This window comes from Ovis canadensis, chromosome 4 (assembly GCF_042477335.2).
Source record: "Ovis canadensis isolate MfBH-ARS-UI-01 breed Bighorn chromosome 4, ARS-UI_OviCan_v2, whole genome shotgun sequence".
NCBI lineage: Eukaryota > Metazoa > Chordata > Mammalia > Artiodactyla > Bovidae > Ovis > Ovis canadensis.
The window spans coordinates 60,017,501-60,036,174 of NC_091248.1; the positions used below are offsets into that span (position 1 = coordinate 60,017,501).

The 18,674-nt window shown below is 39.6% G+C and overlaps 1 protein-coding gene across 1 annotated transcript in view; it reads right to left on the reverse strand.

Annotated features, from left to right (window-relative positions):
* Nucleotides 1–17,711, reverse strand: part of RELN (reelin) — a 538,096-nt gene extending 520,385 nt beyond the window's left edge. The window contains exon 1 of the mRNA XM_069587839.1: nucleotides 17,092–17,711. Coding sequence (XP_069443940.1) covers nucleotides 17,092–17,317 — 226 coding nt within the window. The 5' untranslated portion in view covers nucleotides 17,318–17,711. The remainder of the gene's footprint in view (nucleotides 1–17,091) is intronic.
* Nucleotides 17,712–18,674: the final 963 nt, after the last annotated feature.

Genomic DNA, 18,674 nt, shown 5'->3' on the forward strand with positions numbered 1-18,674 from the left:
AAGTTCTATTTAGCCTCATTTTCACATTTTTGTGCTTTTTGTTGGTGATTTCGCTGCTGAAAATGCACTCCCCCCTCACACACACACAGTGCTGGAGTGCTGTCTAGTGCTCCTAAGAGCAAGAAGGCTGTGATGCATCTAACAGAGAAAATACGTTTATGTGCGAATTATGGTACCGCTGGCCATGAGTTCAATGTTAACAAATCAGCAATGTATATTCAATAAGGTGTCTTTAAACAGAAACACACATAAAACATGTATTGATCTGTTATGAAAATGTGACCAGAGGTTCACAGGAATCTAACTCTCTATTTCTTCTAGGAACCACAGTTCAGTATTTAATTCAGTGTTCCCAGAGATGTTATAGAATAAAACTATCACATATAATGAGAACCAACTATTAAAACAAAGTAGCAGAGTCAGGACTACAATTCAGGTATGTCTGATTCCAGAGATCACACCTGTCATTCCTCTCTGAAAAGAGAAGACAACAGATTGGTTTGACTACATAAAAATTAAAAGATAAAGAACAAACTGGGGAAAAATACTTGTAACATTTATTACAAAGGATGACTAACATTAATAAAGATTTCTTCAAACCAATATGAAAAGGGGGAACTTTAAAATAGAAAAATGAGTAAAGGATCTAAAGAAACACACAAAGGATCACATATACAATCAATTATGAGACATACAAAAGTCTTCTACCCCTCTAATAATCAAAGAAACAAAAATAAAATAATTTAAAAATACTCTTTTTCAAACAGACAGTTTAGTGAATACTAAAAATAACTATCACTGAGTACTGGGGTGTGTGTGTGTGTGTGCAGATAGGTTGCTGGACAATGTGTAAACTAATATAATCTTTTTAGAGAACAATTTGACAGTAGGTATTAGTATTTTAGTGGTCTTAATAGATTTTGAAACAGAAATATCAGCTTTAGTTATTTACACTGTTGAGAATATTTGCACATCAGTGAGTGATAAACATGAATTAAAAAAAGACTCTTGCAATTTTGTATTTATTATCCCAAACTTGAGTATAATATTAGAGGGAATTAAAAACAGCTGCTGTTGTTGTTCAGTCTCTGTCATGTCCAAATCTGTGCAACCACACTGACTACAGCATGCCAGGCTTCCCTGTCCTTCACTATCTCCCTGAGTTTGCTCAAACTCATGTCCATTGAGTTGGTGACACCATCCAACCATTTCATCCTCTGTTGCCCCATTCTCCTTCTACCCTCTATTTTCCCCAGCATCAGGGTTCTTTTCCAATGAGTTAGCTCTTCACATCAGGTGGCCGAAGTATTAGAGTTTCCATTTCAGCGTCAGTCCTTCCCATGAACATTCACAGTTGATTTCCTTTAGGATTGACTGGTTTGATCTCCCTGCTGTCCAAGGGACTCTCAAGAGTCTTTTCCAGCTGACCCTTCTACAGTTGACCCTTGAACAACAAGGGGTTGGGGCACCTACTCCCTACTCAGTTGAAAATCCACACATAACTTTATACTTGGTCTGCTATATCCATGGTTCTGTATCTGTAGATTCAACCAGCCTCAGAACACATGGTACAGCAGTACATACTATACTTATTGAAAAAATCCTCATATAAGTGGACCCAAGCAGTTCAAAGCCATGCTGCATGTCAGCATGTCAACTTATATTTGTATACATCCATACAATATAATACTATGTAGTCACTAAACAAAGATGAAGCTCTGCAATTATTGCATGATACTGAAAATATAAGCTGAGTGAAAAAAGCCAACTAGTAGGTATAGCTTGATCCCATTCCTGTCTGAATATACATTTCCAGGCAAAACATATGACTGCTTATAAGCAAGAGATTAGATTTAGAGATACTTTCCTCTCTCACGCTGCAAGGATTCAGTCCTGAGGACCATCTCAAAGAGGATTTCACTGGTTCACATAACTTAATTTGCTAAATTTTCCCACTGAGTATTGCCTAGAATTACAGGGCAAAGAGGTGTGGTATTATCTCCCCGAAATGCACTAACAGGACTGGAATGCAGGTAAGGTACAGGAAGATTCCATGTCACAACTGCTGGCGGCAGTCACCTGATTTCTGTTAGAATAGAGGGGGCAGTCATCCACTATGGATTCCTGAAGTTTAACACCACTAGATTTAGGGAGAAAGAAGCCCATGATGAGATACAGCATCGCTGTCAGACAGAAGCGTACCCCGACAAAAAAAGAAAAAATGAAGCCTGAGAGTAACAGAAGTAGCTTGAGAGCTAAATTAGAAAGAACAAGAAACTTACACATTTTGCATTTCATATGTGGGCACTTCTGGTTTATTAACATTTCTTTGATAAAAAAGAAGGTAGATACTTCATACACTGCTAATATACGTAGGCACAAGATAATATACATGTCATACAAGACTGGATAGAAATACTTTTGATTGGCACTCATGAAAGATACCATCAGCAAAAGAGTAGTTCCTGATGTCAGCAATTTCTGATTCCATGATTCCACAGTTGACAATATTAGAATCCCAAAAAGAATTCTGTGCAGGAAAGTAAGCTAAATCCTGCTGAAAAAAAGCAAAGGTTCCCTGAAAGGCTTAAGTAAAGGCACCTGACATTTGCATGCCACAACCGTGGTCAGTAGCAATAATTCAATACACATAGTATATGGGACAGCTTTTTCAAAAGCATTTTGAATAGTGGCTAGGACAAACCAGGTAATGGCAGAATGTTACTATATCAACTAAGAGTCCTTTGTGGTTCTGGGGGATCCACTTGCCCCACAAGAAAAGAAATATAAACAAATGAAATCAATGCACTAACAATGCATAGTTATGATAATCCATAATTTAAAATAGGATAAGGAAAATATTTATGCAAATATTTATCTTGTCTCTGAGTAGGAAAAGACTCCCCAAGCACAAAAGCAATATGAGAGAACAAAAGAAACAAAAATATATCTGTTTTCATAAATTTACTAACATAATCTACAAATAAAAATTCATGACAAAAATGAAAATAAAACCACAACCGGAGTGGAGGAGGGGAAGAATTGTGCCAAATTTAGAAAGATGTATAAAAATATTCACCATAGTGTTTAGAATCCTGAAAACAAAATGAAACTGACAAAAATGTCAAAGATTTATAAATTTATAAATTATGTACAGCCATTCAATAAAGTATTATGCCTGTCTTAGAATTATATATATTTTGAAAAATATCAATAAAATGAGCGCATAACGCTAAGAGAAAAAAAGGTTATAAATCCTATTTCCATCAATATAGATCTGTTTACTCACAGAAAAAAGAGTGGCAGCAAGTGCATGACAACAGTAATGCCTAACATTATTTTCTGTGCCAGGCACTGTGTTGCTCTTTATATGAACTCTCTCATTGAAGTTTCATAACAAACCCATGAGCCGGGTATTATCATCACTGCTATTTTTCAGAAGGGAAAACTGAGACACAGAGAGGTGAGATCACTTGCTCAAGGCCACAAAGCTTGAAAGTGCAAAGTCCAGAATGAACCAATTCGTGTGCCATCCACAACCATAAATTCCTAAGAGCTAAGTTTCCTCTGACTTCAAAGGATACTTTATAAAGTAAAGTACCCACATATACCAGAAATAGAGCAGGGGAAAGAATCTTCAATCTTATCTATAAGAGGAAGCAATTCTCACTAACAACTCCTGGCAACATTCATGTTGAAATCCGTAATTCATGTTTGGAACCTCTGATGCTCTCAACTTACAAGGTATCAATAAATCAAATGTAATGAAGAGCCAGAATTCTAAGGTGTTGTTCCCTTCATATATTCATCACTGCCCAAATAGAGTTCTCTTCAAAGATGAAATCTTTTGTTTCCTTTTTTTGTGTGTTTTCTTTAAGATTCCTACGTATCTGTTGAGTACGAAGCCAAGCTATTTCGGTCTCTTTTCTGCCCATTATTTATTCCCATTCAGATGAAAATTTAAATGCAAACTATCTACCCATTCATCAAAATTGCTTCAAATTTATTTATGGTGCAGCACAGAGGAGCTTCTGGGAATAAGAGCTTCAAGTCTATTATAGTTTCTATTAATAATTGTAGTCACTAATTGCTATGAGAACTTTTTTGGATATGCTAACATATAGTTAAAGCAAAGCCAATCCAACAGACTACTATAAATAGAGTTGCATAGTCTCAGAAAAGTCATGAGAATATTGCAAGTTTGGAGGGTGGGAAAGTAGAAACATGGTTTTTACATTTTTTAAAACACTGTTATCATGGATTCAAAAGGCCAAATTGTACTCACAAATCCATTTTTTATAAATTTTCCTCTTATTTTGAATATCACTTTCACATAACAATTTTAAACATAACTGAAGTTAGACGGGGTTCTCAAGTGCTATTTTTGCTCATTAATTCATTATATCAAAATGTTTTACATGGCTGTTGTAAGCTAGCCACTATCCTAGGCACAGGAAACAGAGCAGCAAACAAAACAGACAAAAATCCCTGCCTTGCTGGAACTTAAAGGCATTATTCTGAGGGTTCCAGAAAGCAAACAAGGTAAAGAGTAAACTACATAGGTGATGATAACACCTATGAAGGAAAATAAAGCAGTCCAGAGGGATACGGAATACTGGGTGGCATGGGGAGACTAAGCTTTAAAGACTATAGACAGGGAGAAACTCAGTGAAAAGGGGATGTTTGAAGACACACGTGAATTAGGAAGGGAGGGAGCATGGGGCTATCTGGGGAACTGCATGCTAGAAAGGGGAACAGACAGTGCCAAGGTTCTGAGACAGAACTGAGCCCTTTATGTGTTTGAGGAACAAAAAAGAAGCCTGCATAATTTCAGAGGAAGAGTAAGAGGAAAGTTAGTAAGATATGAGTTCAGAAAAGTTACAATGGGGCCAGGTGCTATGGGCCTTCAACGCCATGCCAAGGATTTTCTCTTTTTCTCAGGAAGAAGGGGAACAACAAAAAGGATGGATAGAATTACAAAAGATTTTATCTTTCAAATTCAGGCAATATTGTTGGGAAAACAGAGGCAGACCCACTGTTCCAGGCAACTTGGTGGATTGGATGGTTGTCCTAGGTGTGGAGCAGAGGGTTGGTTTGAACCGAATCACTCTGTCTGCTGTGTTAAGACTAGAATGAAGGTGACAAGCATTGAAGCAGGAGAAGTGATCAGCAGCCCGCTGTAATCCAGGTGTGAGGAGGTGGTGGCCATGGCAGAATCTGGGTGTGTATTAACGTAAAGCTGGACTTGGGACCAGATGTGGAATGTTAGGGAAAGAACATTTTGGGGACTGAAAAACTATTGTGACTCAGCTGGCAAAAAAGGAGATGAGGAGACTCGAAGAGGAGCTACTCTGGGGGTGGCAGGGTTAGGGGAAATACGCAGCTCATTTGGGGGTATATTAAGTTTGAGATGCCAGTAGACATCCAAGTGGAGATACTGACTGGGGTGTAAGAGCGAGGAATTCAGGAAGTCAGGAAAGAGTCACCAACATACAGGTGGCACTTAAAGCGTCATAATGGATGGCATCTTTGGGGAGATAGGGCAGATGAAAAAGAAAAAAGGAGAAAGGACAGAGCCCTGGGTGCCCCAACACCACAGAGCGAAGGAGGAGAAGAATAAAGGGCGAAAGAAGACAGAGACATTTTCACATCTTCTTAGTGAATATTGGGATGGTTTGTCTACAGCAATGCATGAAGGCAGAGGCATGTACTCATTAATTTACCTTCAATATTCCCTTACAGATCATTGAATCTAAGATCCTTCAGGGACTGAGGTAGAGAGAAAAGTGTACACATCTCAGAGAATCTGGTTTTCATGTACAAGGATAGGCAGTCTGTATTGAAGTGTGCAGCTTTGAAAAGAGAATCAGACACTTTTATAAGAACACAAAAGCATGGTAAGTCACTTTTAGGTTGGATCTATATCCATAATAAAAAGATAATTTGCCCTTCAACGCTTGCCCTCAAAACACCGCTAAAATCTTCACATATAATGAAGAATGCAATAGGACCCCAGAGAACACTGCTTCTCCATATGACCTGTGTCAATACTTTCTTTCCCAGAGGTCATTTTACACTTTTTTCTCCCCTTAACCATGTATCGTGAATATTGTGGCACTCATCTGTTGTTTCTGCCTGCCTTACACTCATTTCTCCTTCTTTGGGGTAACAGAGTGTGAATTTTCCTTCAGAAAGAGATACCCCTCTGATCTTAACATCTATCTCAGTGGGATGGCCATAGCCCAGGTCAGTCAATGAAACTTGTGGTCCCAGGAATTAGAATTCATTGACAACAAGAAAGCAAAGGAGTTGGAGAGGTTTCATCCAAGCTGTGGGGCCAGAAAAGCCTGAAAATGGGGGTGAGGGGTGGATAAAGTCTTAAAAAGTCAGAAAATCATGACTCTTACACCATGATTCCTTTAGCAGTTGACTCCCTTTTCCATGATACTCTATCATCATTTCTAAGTCTAATGTCTGGATTTTCCTTCCATTCTAAACCGCTTCCTATTAATGAATTCCTTTAGCCCATGTTAGCCAGAACCAGTTTCTGTGGCTGGCAGCCAGGGTACTCTGGCACACCTGCCCTTCTCCAAACTTTACAGCTCTGTGGTGGCTCATAATAAAACTTACAATCTTCACGTGGGTCCATGTCACAACATAAGTGAAAATAAAGGTTTAAATCTATTGTAACCAAAATAAAAGCTTAAGAAATCATTTTATTTGGTAATATTTCAATAGCCAACCTAAATTCCAATATAAATCTTTTACTGACAAATACTTTTAAGAAGAAACATTCTTCTTATTCACTGGAAATATCTGTCTTTAATTAACCAAAGCAATGAACTTTGTTTTTTACCAGTTGTTTCTATAAGATGACAACCAAGCCTGTACCTCGCTCAAGATTTCCTCCTTTCATGTTTGCGGAGCTTCCATGTTTTTCATTATATTGTAGAAATATGTGGGAATCCCTGGCATAGCTGAGACAGGACAAACTTGTCTAGACGTACAAAAATCACTCAGCAATGTGGGTCAAATCAATTAAGTATTATTTTAACAATTGTGAAGAGCTTGATCTCCAGAGCATTTGCATTTTACTTCAACGGATACAAATAGGTATCCCTTGGGTACTCATTAGTGATACCAATCTTAAATTTTAATTTATTATAGTTTTCTGTATGTTTAAAATGCTTCACGATTCATTTGGAATGAAGTGTCTGCCTCTTTGAGAGAAATATTCACAGTTTAATACCTGTATCAGGTCAGGTCACCCAGTAACTAGCCTCTGGGTTTCCTACACCACCCTGGAGGCTCACGGATCTGCCATTAGAGCTACAACTCGGCACAGCTCACCGGTGAATGCTAAACAAAGAGATGATCTGCTCTGTCCTGCCTGAGGAAGGAAATGATCTCTATGTGGACCTTCTCTACATTTTTTGATAATAGCTTTATAAGGCTACTGTCCTTTTGTTAATGTCCAATGAAGCAAATTTTTCTCCCCTAGTGAAAGCATAAGCCTTCCTCCCTTCAGGCCCTCTGTGGGTTTGACACAGGAAGCTCCCAGCCTGAATCTGTCCTCCACCCTCTGATTTAGCTTCCACCAGGGGTCAGTGGCTCTCCGCCCAGATCTGATGACAAACTTTACGATAAATTATAAGGTTGACAATTCAGGAAACACTGGTATTACCACCATAATTCATGTGTCACCTCACCTGGTTGCCACCAAACCTCCAATTGACCTCTGCCCTCCTTGGAAGGAGGTGAATTAATTTGGGGACAAGGGCAGGAGATGCTTAGCCCTTTTCCTCCTCATTCAAAAAAGCTCAATAGAAAGTGGTATTTAAAAATCTGATTCACATCTGAAAAATAACCCTACAAAGGCAAGTACAAAGCAACTCGTTATTCCACTGGTGTCTCTATCACTGTGAGAGCACACCTCTGACAAGCAAGGTCAGACACTGCACAACGCCCTGGACTGTCACTAGGCCTTTCACTGTGAAGCCCATCACTCAACTTCACAGGCTCTACCCACAGACTGGTAACACTTGAAGGAATTTCCAAAAGAAAGAAATACGTTACAAATAGATGAACTGCAATGAAAATCTTTTCAAATGTCTCTGTATCTAAATTTACAGTTTTCCTCTTATATTCATGTCCTACTCAAGTTCTAACAGTAAATCAGAGAAGAAATTCCCTATTTACTTGAAAATCTTCACTAAAATTACATTCATCAAAATGTTAATAAATTTCAGCAAAATTTGCAAATCACTTTCTCATATTTCTATTCATGATGATAGTTTAAAGGTATGTTAACTCTTTTAAGTCAACAGTGAACTAAATGATATCTTTGCTTTGTGCTTTATCTGGAAGGGGATTCTAGTCAAGGAGTATTTAGGACTATAAAATCCTGGTCTTGTTTGGCATGGATATAATCTTTCTGGTTTCACTTTGCAGTCTTTATTTTAAATAACAAAATTAGCTTTCGCTTTTCCTTATTTTCCCTCTGTTAAAATGTCTTTTGTTATGTTTTATTATTATCTCTTTCTTGAAATAATTCTCATTTCTAAAAATAAATGCATATTAGATAAAAATACGGGTTCTGAAGCAAGACGGACTGAGCACTCTTGCATGACAGTTTTATGATCTTGGGCAAAACACTTATTTTTCTGTGACTTAAGTTTTTACATCCAGAAAAGGAGGATAGCAATACCCACCTCATGAGGTTCTTGTGAAAATTACATGAATTAACATACATAAAGCAAATAGATCAGTACCTGACACATACTAAGGGCTTCTTTAGGACTTGCTATTGTTAATGTTGTTGTTATTTATTCCTAAGTTCCTGAATTACCTTTCTAAAAATTTTTAATAGTATCAGTGCGTGGAATGGGAATATGAACTCATCTTTCAAAAAAAAAAAAGGCCTACAAGCAAGTAATTTCCTTATATTCATCACAAACACTGGACATGTAACATTTTTTGCAGGATGAGGTTATAGAAAGTGTTTTCATGAAAAAAAGGAAGTAAGAAAAGATCTGCAACTATGATCATAGGATATTTCAACATTCATAACAAAGGTGGCCTAGACAAAAAGATTACTTGTTCCTAAAGGTAAGGCTGAGATGCCTGTTTCCTCTGAAAATACACAGCAAGCAAGAGAGAAATGACAATACTGGATTTGGTCCTAGAGGCTGAGCCAGACATAACAAACAAGGTTAAGGTTGGGGCAGAGCTCATGTTCACAATCATGTCACACATCAAGTATTTTAAGTGTCAACAGGATTTACATTTGGTGATACTGCATTTTAGACAAATAGGACTGACAGGAAATAAAGTTTACAAACAAACTCACTAGCATAAATTATCAATTACAAGAAACTCCAGAAATTGAAGGTTGGGCACAGGTTACCTTCTCAAAACCTCAGTAAAAAGTTAGCATACAATGCAGTCTTTTGTCACCTGCAGAAGTATTAATAGTACATCTTGAAGAAAACTCTGAAAATGTACCATCAAAAGTGTCTTACTAAATATCACAGTTCCATCAATGTGACCAAAAGCAATTCTATGGGAGAACTGGAGCACTTCAGAGCTCAATACAAGAATTGGGACAAATCTAGAAGAGAATGCAAAATGGATCATTTATGCATTTAGAAGAAATAATTAGAATTACACAGGTGCAAATAACAAGAACTTGACTGATTTCTCTTACGATACAAGAAGTCCATAAGAGGTATTCCAGGGCTGATACAGCTGTTCAGGTATAAACTTTGACTGCATAGAGCATTTTCTAGTAAAGGGATGGTCTCTATCATCACCTCAGTCACCTCAAGTTATTTCCTTCAGTTCCTGCTGAACTCCTCGTCCACCACCATTATCTTGCTTAGTAGTGCCTGGCTCTTTACGACCCCATGGATTGTACCCCACCAGGCTCCTCTGTCCATGGAATTTTTCAGGCAAGAATACTGTTGTAGCATGTAGGATCCAGTTTCTGACTACAGATCCAACCAAGGGTTCCCTGCATTGGGAGTGTGGAGTCTTGAGTCACTTGACCAGTACGAAAAGTCCCTAAAATAGGTTTTAATGAAGAAAGACTGTGGAACTTACTCCAGAGCAACACACCTCCCTTTCTAACTCCCAATCTAGTGTTCATGCCAAGGTCTCTATCCTGTTTATAACCTGTTAAGTGCCAGGTACCCTGAAAGGTGTCATCACTATTTCATAGCTATGCAACTGTCAGGAGTCTTAGCAAAGAGACTAGAAAGTAAAGGATATAACTTGAGGTGACTAAGGTGATGATAGAAACAGTCCATCCCTTTATTAGAAAAGCCTTTATGAACTCAAGCATTCAAGACATCAAATCAACCTGCCTTCTAGAGTTAAGCTAATTCAGTGTGCGTTTTCCTAAACTGTACCTCTTCCTCATGGTGTGTGTATATTTATATACATATGCTTCCATACACAGACTTCTGATTCTGCAGTTTGACTCCATAGCAGACAGTGGGGAAAGTAGCTGACTCAGAATTAAACAGCTACTGGCTTGAAAGTTCTTCTGAGAGATTTTACAGTGTAGGAGGAAGAACCTACTTTCCTATTAGGAATAACTATCCTATGATTTTTAGAAAGGGCAAGTGCATGTCACAGAAAGATGAAGCTTTTTTTTTTTTTTAGAGAGAAATAACAAGAGCCAACTCATCCACTTTTATTATTATAAATATCCAATGAATAAAATACATGGTAATTACACACTGTCTGTATATACACTAATATTTTTCATGTTATAGAGGAGAGAAAGGTTGAGATAGTGACAGTAAATCTGAAAGGAAGAAAGAGAAAGAATTAAAGGAGCAAAGGAATCAAGTTTTGAAGCAGGGAAGAAGGAAGACGAGAGGGAAGACAAGGCCCTGTGATGTGAAGGGAAAGAGCAAAAGAAGAAAGAAAATGAAAAAAAAAATAGGAGAAGGAAGACAGGGGACATGGGAGAAAGCACGTGAGATGCAGGTGGAAGGAGACGGGGGCAGAGCAGGAAAGGCCGAGAATGCCGATTCTGAGGCGGGCGTAGCGCTTATTGGTAAACCACCATCAGCCCTTCTTCACGTCCCTTGGTGCACAGGCGCCAACATCCACCAATAACCGGGACTATCTGAAACACTCATGAGTTCTCACATAGTTTCAGAGTCCTTTAATCAATGAAATTTAGTTTGCTTCCCAAAGTTTTACGTTTCTAAGGAAAGCTAAATTAGCATTAAAAGATAACCTGGGTTTTCAATGTTTACTTGGGAACCTCATAATTCCTATAACTATCTCTTTGTGGCATTCAAAAACTATCTAATTACATTTTTTGAATAATTAGAGCTGCCTTAAGCCACAAATCAACATCTGTACATTTGTAGTGATCCTTCTACACACTCCAAATCCAGCTGCTACCCTTCGCTCCTACAGGACATCAAATAGAAAGGAAAAATATGTGTGGTTTTAGAGAAGCACACGTTAGAAATAATTGGTTAACCCGTAGGCACAGCATTCAACCCTTCAGAAGCTCTGCCTTCAATGAGATGGGCATGGCAGGTGACCATGGCAAAAATTACTCTCTAAGCTGCACAACAGACACCAAAGTGAGATCACCTCATGTGGAATTTCCTGAGAGCCAAAAGTATTTTTTTTTTTAATATACCACTCTTGTGTTTGAGCAGCCATTAAGAAATCTTCATATCTGAAAATTCAGTTCTAATTTCTGAATATATGTTCTTAATATTTCTTTAAGTTTAATAAGATTGATAGTTTTATTGTTTTATAAATAACTTTAAAATCAGTGGGGTAGGAGAGGGGTGGATTAACCACCCAAGTTATCCTTGAAGCCAAAACATTTAGATAAATGAATTTTCTTTATCATATGTGTGTTATGTCATCACCCAATCATAGTGCAAAGCACTTCTTTGCACACTGAATCTACCCCTTCTAACCAAAAGCACTGAGTGTAGGGTTATCCATTCTTTTCTATTTTTATATGACATAAAGAATTTTTAAAAGAAGAAAGAGCTTTATATTTTTCTGTGAAAATATATACAAGATTTTTTTAATGCCAGTGTTTAAAAAGTACCAGTAACTCATTTATGCTTTTCCAGTGTAAAGGCTACCTGAAATATATTTCAAATATACATGCATTAGCAACTATTTGTGAACATTAAAGACATAATAAATGTCAAGGTGTCATCTGAAGTCATTGGAAGAGTAAGTATGGCTTAATATGCAACATATTCTATATAACTAATAATGTAAGATTTCCAGATCATCTATAGAGTTGACCAATTCCAGGCACGGGAAAAATAAATCAAAGATAAGTTCTAGATATTATCTTTTGAATGATACTATTTATGGAAAAAAATGTGAAAACACCTACCATTTTTTAAAGGTGAAAAGACAAATTTATTGGAATAAGATGGTTCTATGAAAAATATATGATTACAATGATACAACTTCTATTCTTTACCATTTTTGATTAAAATAAAAATAATAGTTTAAAATAAAGATTCATAAAAATTAGAGGAAAATATTCTAATTAAATAATTTCTAGTAATGTAGTGATATGACTGAAGTAAGAACATCTGCCTAAATTAGATGTTTTCAATTATGATTCTAAAGATCAATTTTTTTGAAATTCACACAGGGAATATATATTAAATCAATGTTTATATGATTTAAGAAACAATTTGAATCACATCAGTAGAACATATCTGAAATAAGTTGTAGAGCACGAGATGAAATATAAGACAAGTAGAGGAAAATGCTTTAAAATGTTCAGGTGTTCATAGTTATATACAAGCAGGACACAGATGCAGTTCACTTATAAATTGCATTTGACAAATGATTCTGAGCTTAAATATGCTGATTCCAGAGTCAGAGACATATAAAGAACAAATATTTACTCACCCAATCAATAACCCAGTTACCTCAGCAATAGCAGATTGCTATTAATTCAAATAATTGCTAATTCAAATAACTGCAATATTAAATCAAATAATTGTTATTTAATTCAAATTTTAAAAAAATCATTCCCTTGAAAGAAATTTAATCTGGAGTATATTATCAAAAATTGTATCTGACATACGTATCATTCTAGTAATTGAAGTCATTATATTGCACTGCCTTTGAATGGTGATTTTTAAATGGCAACCAGTTGATTCCAGAACACATTTAATATAATACCAAGAGTGGTTACAACAAAATACCCTAAATACTTTATCCTGATTTTACCTTTTTTACATAAACATTCTGTTTTAGCAGTTGAAATTGGTTTTCCCACACACTCCACAATATGATTAAATAAATAACAGAATGAAAATGTAGTACGGAAGAACTACCAGTAGTGATACTGAATTTACAAAATACAATCAAATCCCCTTTATAAAGCATCATGGTTTATTACCTATTCACTTCTGCTTAAAACAGATATTTTTCCTCAATAAATATTTTAGAGCATATTTTTCACTGTATTGGAACATTTCCCTTACCTTATGCCACTGTAATAATGGGTATTCTAGTCTTTTTAGAAATTCAGATAAATTGTCTCATAGAAGCTCAGGCACTTTTCACAGACTCATTTACTTAGGCTTTCACAGATAATGTTTTTTTTTTTTTTTTTCTCTTATATCTGACCTCTCCTTTCTGATGACTGAATAAAGCCCATCCTGTGAGTAGGCATTTTCTTATTACAGGATGTAAGGTTTATCCAAGTCTTTCTAGTTCAAAATATACTGTCTGCTCAATGATGCCCAAATTCTTTTAAACAGAATGGGTAAAACATCTCTCGACAGTTGTAATTAAGACTGTGGGAGAATAAAACACTGACAAGTCACAGTCACTACAAATTGGTTGGAGGAGGAGGTTTAAACAAAAGGCTAAGGAGCTGGGGTGAAGAAGAGGGATTATCGGGGGAAAGAAAAGGTGCAGACATCAACTCAATCTTTGCTTGTTTCACAATCCTGACCTGGTCCTTAGGAGAAGGAGCAGTGAATTGCCAGGTGTAGCTGGGGAAGAGAATGGCTACCTGACTGGACCATCTAGGTTTCCATTTCCTATTTTCCCATCATTTGCAATTTTCTACCAAAAAAAAAAAAAAAAGAAATTAAGGTATGGGCCTGGAAACCATGCTGTGGAAACTGACCATATTTGGAGATTTGTGCAAAAAAAGGAAATTCTAGGAAAAATTGCTCCGACCCTGAGACTTTCCTAATTCAACATGATATACATACACATAGACATATATTGCTAAATATACAACCATAACCTCTTACTGCTGAGTTTCTAAACTCATCATGCAGACACCACGGCTCATTGTGAATAACGATGCCCTTTCAAGAAAGTCATAGACAACAGATTTAAAACATACAAGAAGCTGACAACAGAGGTACCAAGTGATCAGGTGATGAGAATTAGTAGAGCTTCCAAAACTGTGAACAGATGAATACACTACTTAAAGATGGGAATATCTGACAATTCTGTTAGATACACAAATTTCAAATTCTTTGTATTGTATTTTTGTTGCGTGTTTTTTTCCAGAAGATTTTCAACAAAAATCTTACACAAATACGACACATACAGAGACCCATAATATTGTACTCTGATATTTGCCTCTCCATCTCATATTCTGTCACAGACACAAGTCTCAGAGGGTAGCTGACACAGTCTGATCTCCAGTCATGTTCTGTGTTAGGTAGCACTATATACAATACCTCTGTCTCAATGCATTCTTTTAGATAAAAAAGTAACAGTCATCAGCTGTACCCCAAAATCATTTCCTCAAATGCTGAGTTCAGTGTAAATCATAGATAAGATAGTTTTCCTGACATAACTTACATTTTAAAGACTTAAAAAATTAGAAATAAAGTCTCAAGCTAATATTTTGTATTTCTTAGTTGAAAAAAAAAATGGCCAAATAACCTCCTAGCCTAACTACAACAGTATATTAGGTTAAAATTTCTTACTATCAGTTCAATTCTTAAATAGATGTTACATAATTAATTTTAAACATTAATTTCCAAAAGTCTATAAGAAAAGGAGACATGTATAAGCATCATTTCATTTTTAAACAGTTCTTCTACCTGTAGAAAATTTTACAAGGAAAAACTTACTGAAGGCCTATAGTTACAGCCAGTTTCAAAATCTAAATATTTCACAAAACAGGTAACAGGAATTTAAAATCCTACAAAAACCATTCACAAAGTTTAGAATGATTTGATCGTCTTAAACTTACACAATAAAATTTCTCTACCTTTTCTAGTGATGGAAGAGATAGAAATTGAGACTTTCCCACACAACTTGCAACTTGAAGTGTTACACTGCAATCTTACTCTCTATCATTTATTTCTTTTCAGACTTAGAATGTGATTATGGGCAGTCTTAGGCTGACTTACATTTGCTAGCTTCATAGTAAAAGCAAAGTCTACGTCATATTTTTGGTATTTTTAAGTTTTATATGCTGGCACCTTACAAAGGATATGGAAACAGAGGGGGCAGAAATGAGGCTTTGTATTATCACAGGTCTTCTATCACAACCTGACAACCACATCTTTTAGCCCAGCCTTGACTCTCTACACCTTCACTAAGACTCACACCAAGTGACAGGTTCAATCCACTGGTCTTCGGGTGAGGTCTGAGTTGCCATCATATTGGCTGGTCCTTTTCCTTAAAAGATTCTCATGAACTCAGGAAAACATCAGACTGCGCTTGAGAAGAGAGTAAGCACAATAAGTGCTTTAAAAGAGGGGACTAGCTACAGAAAATTAATGTTCCAAAGTCTGAAATTCCACCAAATTAGACTTCTGCTTTACAGACAAGGCTGCCGCCATGCCACAAGAAAGCTGTAAAAGCACTATTTTAAATCTCTAGTAAGCATTTAGACTAAACATTTTAAAGCGGATATGAAGGGTTTTTTAAATAGAAAACTTAAGGTTTCTTATCATTTTTATATCCATGTTTATCTGAAATGCCAGCTGCTCCGTGGATTATCTCCTGCTATGCCAATAACTGTTAGCCCACAAAAGATGGAAACTGTAACATGAAATCACTAGACAACAGTTTCTATTCGGTTGGGTATCAGTATTTTTGCCTTCAGATTCTAATTAAATAGTGCCTGTTGCCGCTTAAAAGCGCCATGGAAGTGAAATATTCAGAAGTTCCAGCGGAAATAATAGAAAATAGACAATATCTTATTTTCCCACATACTCCATTAACTAGCTTAAAACATAAAAAAATGCATGCACTACACAACATTCTATTGCTTGCAGCTAAATTGTACCTCTTCAATCATGTTTAATTTTGATGAAGGGCTCCATAATGATCCTTTTTCAAAAGGTATCTTTAAATGATAAGGAACTTCCAGTCCCTACCTGGAAATTAAAGCTGTGCAGATTAAAAAGACATAATCATTAATAAACATCACAGAGATCGTTCTAGAAAGAAAAGGCACGTTAAAATAAGAGGAGACTCAGAAAAAAACACACCATTTCCTGACATTTTCAACGCCACTTTAGAATAGAGCGCTGGAAGCAGCCGCTCCCTGTCAGGAGGGCCGTTTACTCTGAAGGAACCGAGAAGGACCCCTGGCCGAGGAGCTGCGGGAAGTTTGCGGCGGGCGGGCGACTGGCGGGGCGGCTGCGGACCCGGGCGCGTCAATCTGTCACCGGCGGGTCCGCAAAGCCTAGCGCCACTCGGCTGCCCTGCAGGGGGAACGAGAGCAGGGACAAAGGTCTGGAATCCAAGGACTCGGGTTAAGGAAACAAGAGGCGCGAATTCATTCAAGTGTCAGCTGTCAGAACCACGAGTGAGGAGGACCGAATTTTCTGGCCTTTCCCTGCCCAGAACCCCCTCCTCTCGGGGAGACGCGTGAGGGGAGCGTGGGGAGTCGGGGTGGGGGGCGACCGGTGAATAAATTCTAACTCGCAACTCTCTCCCCCACTAAGTTTGTTTTCTCTCTCACCTCCGAGCGCAAAGCTGAGGTAAGGGTTGTCACGGTTCAGGTTTAAATGGCCCCTGGGAAGAAGGAAAGCGGTATAAAGGTGCGCTGGCCGGTGAGAGAGGAGATGCTGAGGTACCTACCATGGTATTCTTGTCCCGGAACGTAGTAGGTGGGGTGGCCCGCAATGTGCAGGGAAATGAGCACCTCGCCCTGCTCCCCATCTCCTTCCAGCTCCCCGTGGTGAGTGCACAGAAAAAAGAATGGCGAAAAGCGGGGGTAATAGCCCACCGCCGCGCGCGCCCTCAGCGTCGCCCCCAGCAACAGCGCCAGGAGGAAAGTCCGCGGGGCCCAGGAAATGCGCTCCATGCCGCCGCCGCCGCCACCGCGCGCCCCTCTCTCATTCAGTTTTGGAGGCACTGGGACCGAGGAGCCGCTCGGAGAGAATGCGAGAAGGCGGCGGACGGAGTACAGCGGGCGCGGGCGCCGAGCCCCGCCGGGAAGTTCCGCGGGAGACCGCTGCTCCCAAAGTTTCTTTGGCCCGCGGGAGCGCGGGGCCGGGCTGCGGACGCCGGGAGCGGCACGGTCGCTGCCTCGGTGCGCCGCCGCCGCCTCTGCGCGACGCCCCTCGGCCAGGCCTGGGAAAGCTCCCGCCCCCCTCCACACCTTCTTAAAGCCCCGGGCGCCGAATCCCCCCCGCCGCTGCCACACGTGTCCCGGCCGCTCCCCCGCCCCCGCGCGTCGCACGGCGCGCGCCCGCCTGGCCCCCGCCCACTCGGGCTCGCTCGCCGCACCTCGCGCTGCGCTGGGCGCACGCCTCTCGGGAGTCCCGGCGCCGAAGCCCAGTTCGCATTCTAAAGGGCCGCCGGGCGGGGTCGGGGGCCACGGAGTCCACGAAGCTGCCCTGAGGGACTTAAACGCCTGAGAGAGAGACGCTCCCGCCTAGGTGTCTGGAGGAGCAAAAGGACTGGATTGTCTCCTTTTGGCCCTCAGATTTCCCTTTTTTTTTTTTTTTTTTCTGAGAGGAGGCGCGGAGGAGAAGGGCGGTGGGGACCTGTGCTGGCGCCGGCTTCTTTGTCTGCGCGTGCTGCGCCTCGCGCCCCTCGGGGCTCGCCCACCTCGGAGCCTGGGCGGCCCGCATTGGTTCTGGGGATCCGCCTGCGACCTCAAACCGCGAGGGGCCCTTGCGCTTCTTTCAGACCTAGGCCTTGCGTCCCTCCCGCTGACCCCCGCCCCGCTCCTCGCCGCAGCGACAGAGCTTCGTCTGTAGCTGGATTTAAAATGAGATTAAGCGAAAGTAGAATTGGCAGCCTCAAGTGGTGCCTGGAAATGGTGATTTGTGATGCTCGGGTGTGGGGAATTGTGTGGCGGGAAGGGCTTGCGGAGCTGCGCCCCGACAGGCGCTCTTCTCTGGACTGTTCTGTTATTCATTGCTGCTGGGTTCTTCAGGCGGAGATGGTTGTAAATTTTTAAATCGGTGTTTATTTCCTTTAAATGTCAGCTACGACCAATGTCCCTGAGACGGGGCGGGGGGAGGGGGAAATGTTCTGGGGAGATGCTGGCAGCGGTGATTGAAGCGGGTGGTAATGAGCTGCTGCACAGGAGGCTGCGGGGAAGAGAAATAAAAAGCACGTTTTTAACCGAGGACGGCTGGCAGGAGCCCTGAGGCATCCAGAGCCAGGTTGCCAGGTTTTAATGCCTCTCTCCACCCAACCTTGGCTCGCCA